General features: G+C 41.0%; 1 protein-coding gene across 1 annotated transcript in view; it reads left to right on the plus strand.

Moving 5' to 3' along the window:
• Positions 1-8,424, plus strand: part of DHRSX (dehydrogenase/reductase X-linked) — a 173,953-nt gene extending 165,529 nt beyond the window's left edge. The window contains exon 7 of the mRNA XM_030477739.1: positions 7,961-8,424. Within this exon, the coding sequence (XP_030333599.1) occupies positions 7,961-8,158 (198 nt within the window). The 3' untranslated portion in view covers positions 8,159-8,424. The remainder of the gene's footprint in view (positions 1-7,960) is intronic.
• Positions 8,425-8,745: the final 321 nt, after the last annotated feature.

The following is an 8,745-nucleotide window of genomic DNA, read 5'->3' on the forward strand; positions in this document are numbered from 1 at the left end:
GAAAAGAAAGGAGAGATTCAGGATTTGGTACTCTTTGTGTCTGTTTGCCAGCTGTCTCTGCTTCTGTTCTTTACAGCATCTTCTGCTAGGAGGCTCAGGGAAAATATTCTCTTTATCCCAGAACAGGCGTGAATTATTCATATTATAAAAGATCCTTTCCTTCAACATTTTGGGTGGATTTTTTTAGTTTGAATATTGTCTTGTGTTCTTAATTCATCAGTGTTTTGTCTAATATTATATAAGTTGCCTATGTGAAACTTACGAAGTTCAACAAGGCCAAGTGCAAGGTCCTGCACATGGGTTGGGGCAATACAAAGCACAAATACAGGCTGTGAGGAGACCAGATTGAGAGCAGCCCTGAGGAGAAGGACTTCAGGGTGACTGATGAGAAGCTCGACATGACCCAGCAATGTGCACTTGCAGCCCAGAAAGCCAACCATATCCTGGGCTGCATCAAAAGGAGCATGACCAGCAGATCAAAGGAGGTGATTCTGCCCCTCTGCTCTGGTGAGACCCCACCTGCAGTACTGCGTTCAGCTCTGGGGCCCCAAGCATAAGAAGGATGTGGGCTTCTTGGAGCAAGTCCAGAGGAGGCCATGAAGATGATCAGGAGGCTGGAGCACCTCCCGTATGAAGACAGGCTGAGAGAGATGAGGTTGTTCAGCCTGGAGAAGAGAAGGCTCCAGGGAGACCTTAAAGCAGCTTCCAGTGCCTAAAGGGGGCCTACAAGAAATCTGGAGAGGGGCTTCTTACAAGGCCTGTAGGGATAGGACAAGGGCGAATGGCTTTAAACTGAAAGAGGGGAGATTTAGAATACATACAAGGAAGAAGTTCTTCCCTGTGAGGGTGGTGAGGCACTGGCACAGGTTGCCCAGAGAAGCTGTGACTGCCTCATCCCTGACAGTGTTCAAGGCCAGGTTGGACGGGGCTTTGAGCAACCTTATCTAGTGGAAAGTGTCCCTGCCCATGGCAGGGGGGTTGGAACCAGATGATCTTTAAGGTCCCTTCCAACCCAAACCATTCTGTGATTCTATGATTCATATCTTTGATTCAGAAATTATTTCTCCGTAGCCACAACATTGTTAGGAGCAAGGCTTCATATTTTAACTTAGCCTTTTCTGGCTGTAGCTGCTGTTTCTTTTAAAGATGAAATCTAAAGAATTTTATATGGAGTGAATTTATGAAAGAATTCTCTTTGCTGTGAGTTGGGGATTGAAAAGAAATTAATTTGATGGTGCTGACTGGGTCTCTAGGGAGAACTGTATATTCAATAAAATATCTCTATCTCTTTCTGGTCTATAATCAAGGCAGAAATTGGATAGAAAGAGAATAATAGTGAGCTACCTAGGAAAGAATAGAAGGAGAGAGAACGCAGATGGAAACCAGGGCTTTTGAGTGAAGGCAGAGATATCTGAAAAGCTGTGCTGCCAGACCCGTCTGGCAGCTGTGGCTTCCTAAAGGATCTAACAGTTGTCCTTGGCCATTGGTCTCACCAGGACTTACAGTCAGTTGTTACAGCCTTATTGATCAAAGGTTGCTAAACACATCCTTACACCTGCGTCATGGTTTCCTTTCGAGGCTTTGTTTTCATACTTAGTGTTTCAACTGATTACTTTCTGGCAGAAATTTTCAAAGCAATGATCACGTTCAGAGGCCTAGACGCTGCAGAAGTTACACAACAAGCACTGAGCGCACGTAGTCCATGTCTTCACCAGGAGGCTGTGACACTACAGCAGCTGTTGTTATTTTACCTCGGAATCTTGCACCAGAAAGTAACCTGGTTTTGAAATAATTTGGTAGTTCACAGATCATAGTAATCAGTGCTTCCTGGAACACAGCTATTGTTTCTCACAAATTTGCTATTATATTTATGGGAATGCAATCCCAGCTACTCCCTTTCTGCCAGTTTTCAAACTATTCTGTGTTGCGGTGGCTTTGTGCTTGCCTGTGTTTTTTAGAAGCAAGCAGTGCATTGAGGGTGACTGGGTGTCACCCCACCATTAGCTGCCAGGAAGTAGATGGACCACTTTGCTGTACCAAGTAACAGTAACGTCATATTCTCATTCTTGTTGCTAAGCCCCACTGTGCATGTGCAGTACTGTTCAGGCATCCCAACTAATCATTGTCTTTTCTGAAGAAAGGCGGGCAGATTTTTACAAGCAAGTCAGTAAAATACTAACATTTGCAAAACAGTAACAAAATAATTGATGTTGAGGAAAGTAAACGAACACTGTCAGAAATGCCTGAGAACTCAAGCTGAGAAGATGGCCTTTTCAGTGCTTGCTGTGTCTTCCTAGCTGGAACATGGGAAACATGTCGCTAGCCAGACACATGCCTTTTTGTTACCCGAGGAATGGCCTGATGGAAACTCACCCATTTAGGTAAGCAAGGTCACAGAGCACCCAAAAAACCCCGTGAAAGCTCCTTTATCCCATTAGCCCATGAGTAGATTTCCCATATGAACGGAAAAATGTAGGACATAATGGATGTAAGTACATGAGGTAAGACCATCATTATAAAACCAGTGTTGGAGTGTTCCTACAGCAGTCTACTTAATGTTGCTGATAAGGGGCATTCCACCAATACTTAATGTATTCAATGTTCTTCCTCAGCATTAAGCCATTTGCCAGCATACCAGGCAGTCCTGGGTGCACATCTGTCTGTTTGGCCCTCATTTGTGTTCCTTAAAATGCAACTGAGATGTCAGTCATTGAGCTTGCCAGTTGTTGCTTCCTGCTGTCTGTCCTCTTTGCCCAACCTTCTCACCTACCATCTCTCAAGATGGCAGCATCTTGAAGTCAGAAAATACAAACTGAGTACAATTAGCTGATTAACTGGGGCAAGGGGAAGCTATTCAAGAGTAAGTACTCCTCTGATGTCATGGGTTATGTCATTAATACTTTTTCAGTCATAATCATTGTCAGGCAATGCTATTTGAAGTATATGCATGCTGCCCATTCAAACTGTTCGTCACAGTGTTTAAGACACATAGCAAGGTTCTCACTGTTTGCTGGTAGTTACTTAAAATGGTCCTGGGAAGATTAATGGATTGCAGAATAGGAATTACAGGAGCTTATTATTTTTTTATCCCATCCAGTTTTCTGTGATTTCCGTACTGTGGGTATACCGTACTGTCTGCCCAGAACTCTTGAGCTATGAATTCAAGTGAAGGTGGAACTGGATGAGTACATGGATTAAGAAGGAAAGCACCACAAAGCCATCACGTATAACTGATGCAGACACACAATTCCCAAGAGTTAAGATGTTGTGCCTGTTGTAGACAAATAAAGAGGATGTGACATTTCATGCATCAAAAGAAGCGTGACCAGCAGGTTGAAGGAGGTGATCCTGCCCCTCTACTCTGCTCTCGTGAGACCTCACTTGGAGTACTGCGTACAGTTCTGGTGTCCTCAACATAAAAAGGACATGGAGCTGTTGGAGCGAGTCCAGAGGAGGGCCACGAGGATGATAAGAGGGCTGGAGCACCTCCCGTATGAAGACAGGCTGAGAGAGTTGGGGCTGTTCAGCCTGGAGAAGAGAAGGCTGCGTGGAGACCTCATAGCAGCCTTCCAGTATCTGAAGGGAGTCTACAAGGATGCTGGGGAGGGACTCTTCCTTAGGGACTGTAGTGGTAGGACAAGGGGTAATGGGTTCAAACTTCAACAGGGGAAGTTTAGATTAGATATAAGGAAGAAGTTCTTTACAGTGAGGGTGGTGAGGCACTGGAATGGGTTGCCCAGGGAGGTTGTGGATGCTCCATCCCTGGTGGTGTTCAAGGCCAGGTTGGACAGAGCCTTGAACCACGTGGTTTAGGGCAAGGTGTCCCTGCCCATGGCAGGGGGTTTGGAACTAGATGATCTTAAGGTCCTTTCCAACCCTTACGATTCTATAATTCTATGATTCTATGTGACATGACTGTAGGGACTGACTGTAGTCAGCTAACACATTTTGCGAGCATTAGCGCCTACTATTGACATGATTATATGGCACTTAAAAATGCATTAATCAAAATGCCTTAATTGGTGAGTGTTAAAAAAACAAACCTAAACCATGAACCCTCTTAGTATCTGTCTCAGTTTTCATAGAACAGAATATTCCATTTCATGCTGAGGGAAAATTATTCTATGTTGATGACTTACTATCAATGAATATTTACAAAAAGAAATATCAGAACTTCTGTAAAAAACCCATCTTTTTATTTGAGAATAAATAGTGCCAAAATAATTGAATTTTGTGAATATAGCCTGCATTTTGCTTAAATAAGCTGGTGACTTGCTATCTTTTCTCTCCTTATTCTACAGCCTACTCATGCAATGGACAATACAAAGATAGGTAATTTCAATCAGATCTTTATTTACTGTTGGAGGCATACTGCAAACAAATCATTAATTGCAAAAAAGAGTAAAAAATTTGTTCAATACTGTAACAAGCAAAAGGAATTGCAGATGCAGAATCTAATTAGGAAAAGTTAAGCAGAAATCAGTTTCATTTGGATACGACAAAGAGATTAATTACAGTTGCTTGGATACTAATCATACAATAATTTGTAAACAAACAAACAAACAAAAGCTCAGCACAAATAAGTTGGTAACTGAAGAAGCATTGTGCAATTTATGGGAATCCCTTTTGTCTTATGACAAGTCCAGCCTATTCATGAACAAGATGTTACTGATCCTTTATGTATGTGTGTTATTCTGTTACTGTTTGGTGGTGGTTTTTTTTTTTTTTAATTCTGGCAGTGTGTTGAGTATCCTCCCCTGTGAATTGAATGGTACTTATTATTACTGCCTGTCTACCTGCAACTTTTGGTATAATGCTTCAGAGTCCCAAAGACAGAAACTTCTTTCTGTTTCTATAGAGCATTATGACAAACATCCTGGGGTTTATAGATCAAGGTATTCAGCCACTGGCTGGTGATTTCTCTTGCCTGTTATCAGGTGCTCTTCTTCCTAGAAGGCCATTGGCATCAAAGGAAGGGTCAGATTTGTTGCTTTGATTGTAGTCTCCTGCTTGTGGTCATTTTCTTTTCCAAGGGCTTTAAGGTTCCTTCTCATCTTTTGATGAGCTATCATGTGGTAAGAACTATGGGGCTGCCAGGAAAGATGGCAACCAAGAATGCGGCTGCCACTGGTGGAACAATTCATCCTGCTCCCTGTCCAGATACTCATGAATTTCTCCTGTGGTTGCAAGCAGCTGCCAGCTTCTTCCTTCCCAAGAGGTCTTCAAGTGCTAATACACAGGCAGGACATGTGTGCATGTGTCTGTGTGTGGTGCAGTTGATCTATGGGTGTGTAGTAGACCAAGCACTTTGGGAAAGAGTCTTGACTGTGTGTGGGCAGGTGGATGTACAGTGCTTTCACGGTAGGTAGGGGCATGATCCAAAGGTGGAATTACAGCACTGTGCTTTTCTTCCAGCCTCTCAAAGCAGGTAGGTCATCCACCCAGCTGGAAGGCCAGGGCACTCCTCAGGTAGAGTTTCCTCTTTACTTTCAGTAAAACAGAAAACATGCCAAAACAATGAAGAGATCCTCAAGTAAGGGGACATTAAAGCTTTCAGCATTAATTAAGCACTCAGAGGATGGGATAAGACAATTAATAAATCATACCTATGCAAGTCTGCTCCCCATTGCCCTGCAAAAATTGTTTTCCTTTGACTTAAATTAGTATACACTAATTGCTTAATATATTATAGTATTTTTTTCCTTAGGTGTCTAGATAATCACTTTTAGCAACAGGTGATAGAAAATAAATAAGAATCTTGCATAGAACCTTCTGCTCAGCATATTAAATATGGTGGACATGATGAAAGACAAATTAAATCTTGTGAAAAGGTACACGAGCTGACCTTAATGGACAGTGGCAACGTGACTGTGCTTATAGACTCATCACAGTGTGGCCGTGTAAGCACATTTATTATTGTCTGAGCCTGCTCAATATTTTCTTTGCATTGAAGGATAGGAAACAATTTGCCATATAAAATGGTTTGGTAATGGTCTACTAGGCCTGCATGAATAAAACCAAAACCCAACTTTCAACGTGTACACAGGCACATAGTCTTTGTTTAAATTACTTTCTATTATTTAGAGCAGAACAGAACGGAACAGAACAAAACAGAGCAGAGTATTTCAGTTGGAAGGGATCATCTAGTCCAACTGCCCGACCACTTCAGGGATGACCAAAAGTAAAAGCATGTTGTTGAGGGCCTGGCCCAAATCTGTCTTGAACACTGACAGATTTGGAGCATTGACCAACTCTCTAGGAAGCCTGTTCCACTGTTTGACCACCCTCTCAGTAAAGATTCCCTCTGGTGGGGAACTTACATGACATATCTTGATAAATCCTGCATATCCCCTCCCATAGAATCGGCAAAGGCATGCGGTATTCCTGATGGTGTAGGAAGATCCATACAAACCAGTCTCTGAGGCTGTAGAAAGCCCTGCTCATAAGCACATAATGGCACCAATTCCACCCACAGACAAATTTTTAAAAAGCATTTTAGTTTTGAGCTGTTGTCTTTAAGATTGGGGAGTCATCAACATTGACTTTTATAATTGTTTGTGCAGGAGAGCTGATGAACTCAGGAACATAACATCCAGTGAACCATCGCATGAAGTAATGGTTTATCTGTGTCACTACATTTTTGAGTAAAGCACAGAAGTACACTAAAAAACTTGTGGTTTCTCTCTGTCATCCAGAATAAGTCATATCAAATGTGAATGCTCATATTCATAATTTGTTCTGTTACTTTACAGTATTAAGATATTTTATATCACATCATAGCTGATCATCAAAGTGGAACATAGCACTATTTTCCATGAGAGAAAGAAGGTTGAAGTAGTAGTAAAGTACTAAACTAGGGTAAATAAGCCCTTTGTGGTTTTAGATAGTATCTCACAGTACAGTCATCTTCTTAAAAATAAACAGAACAAAACCCTTCAAAGTACTTAGATTTATATATATTTTTTTAATAAGGCACTGAGTAAAATATTCAATACTGTGTCATCTTCAGGTGAGTTCTTCAGGAGAAGACATCCTATCAGGTGCAGCAGACAAAGCTAAGAGCAATATTAGTGCTGTTTGCTAGTGACTCAGAGAATGACTGCAAGGATTGTAAAACAATACATTATTATCTAGCAGGCATTGTTCATAATTATATCACTGATAAAGACAAAGCATATAAAATGTTGTGGTTTAAATATGCCCTTCAATGAAATAAAAGAAATGTGATGGAAATAATTTCAGTGATAGCTGTGTGATCCTTCTGAATGCAAAATGGAGATGTTTTGCATATCCTCAGGATGAAAGGAGTTATCACTCTAAGCTATCCACTTATTAATTTTCATTTAATACTCATGGTATATCAGACGTTATAGATCTTTCATCATTTTGCTTTATGACACTGTAGAACCCTGGTAACTATGCTCCATGTAAAATGTAATTCCCTCATTTACCTGCCTGCTTGGATTGAACTGGGGGTTCTTAATTTGCTGTTGTGGTTTCCATGATCCTTTGTCATATTGTTATGATGAACACATTGCACATACAGCAAAGCCGCCTTCTTCTTAAGGCAGAGTACAGACCCTTTCATCCTTGCAAAATGAATAATTAAACTAGGATTTTAATATTTGTGTTTGCTTTTGGGCTTATTATCTCTAACTGTGGCTTTATTTTGTATGCTCCATCTGACTAGCTCTTGAAAAAATGGACCAGAGTTTTCAATATATCTGTTCTGTGGCTTTTAACTATCTCAAACTAGCACTGTTGTAGAGATGGACTGTACTATGCTGATTGAATAGGTGGCATTTTTATCATTACCAGCTTGAGGTTTGCACAAGGGCCACAAGTGTGATGCAAATTTAGGGAAGCCAGTTGTCACTGGTAAGGTCCTATGGTGTAATGTAATTCTTCTGTTGTACCTGCCTTGCTTGAATTTGTTGGGGGTTTTTGTTTGTTTCTGCAGACTCCAGAGGAAGGAGCCTCTACAACCATCTATGCAGCAGTATCACCCGAGATGGAAGGAGTTGGTGGCTGCTACCTTTACAATGAGGAAAGGACAAAATCGGCTGATGTAGCGTATGATGAGTTGCTGCAGAGAAGGCTCTGGACGGAAAGCTGCAAGATGGTTGGGATTTCTGATGAATCCAGCAGGGTTCCCTAGAAGATGCCACTTCCAGCTGGGTAAATGAAATTGCATTGACAAGCATCTTAGGTGAATTCTTGCAGCATCAGTCATCATCCTGGAAATCACTGTTCAGTCTCAAAGGCAAACATGAACAGCTCTGTTCTTCACTTGAACCCCTAGTCTGCTAGGGTGTGGGGGGAAATATTCCCACAGAAAGATGTAGTGGTTGGTTTTAAATCTAACCATCAGTTTTGTAAATCATGATGTTTCAGTCTGTGATTAAAATACAGTCTTTAACCTTGTGCAGAGTTGAGTTTTCATTTTTTGTTAAGCAAAAAAACCCACTTTCCCTGATGAGCGTGTAGTGTCTCTGGCATGTTGAACTTAAGCCACTTTTGTGCATATAACTTACTCTTTTTTAATCAGTTTTAAAAGTTGCAGCCTTTTTTCCTTAAGCTTCATTAATCTTTAAGAAACTATTTAATGAATATCTGCTTGTTTTAGTGCAGGCAATTGGCATTCATGATCGTTATGTTGTTTCTATCATAATGTGTCAGATTTTATCCAGAGGTATGAAATGAGGATCAGAACCAAAAAAAAAAGGTAAATAAATAAAAACATCA

The sequence above is a fragment of the Strigops habroptila genome, chromosome 2 (genome assembly GCF_004027225.2).
Source record: "Strigops habroptila isolate Jane chromosome 2, bStrHab1.2.pri, whole genome shotgun sequence".
NCBI classification, from domain to species: domain Eukaryota; kingdom Metazoa; phylum Chordata; class Aves; order Psittaciformes; family Psittacidae; genus Strigops; species Strigops habroptila.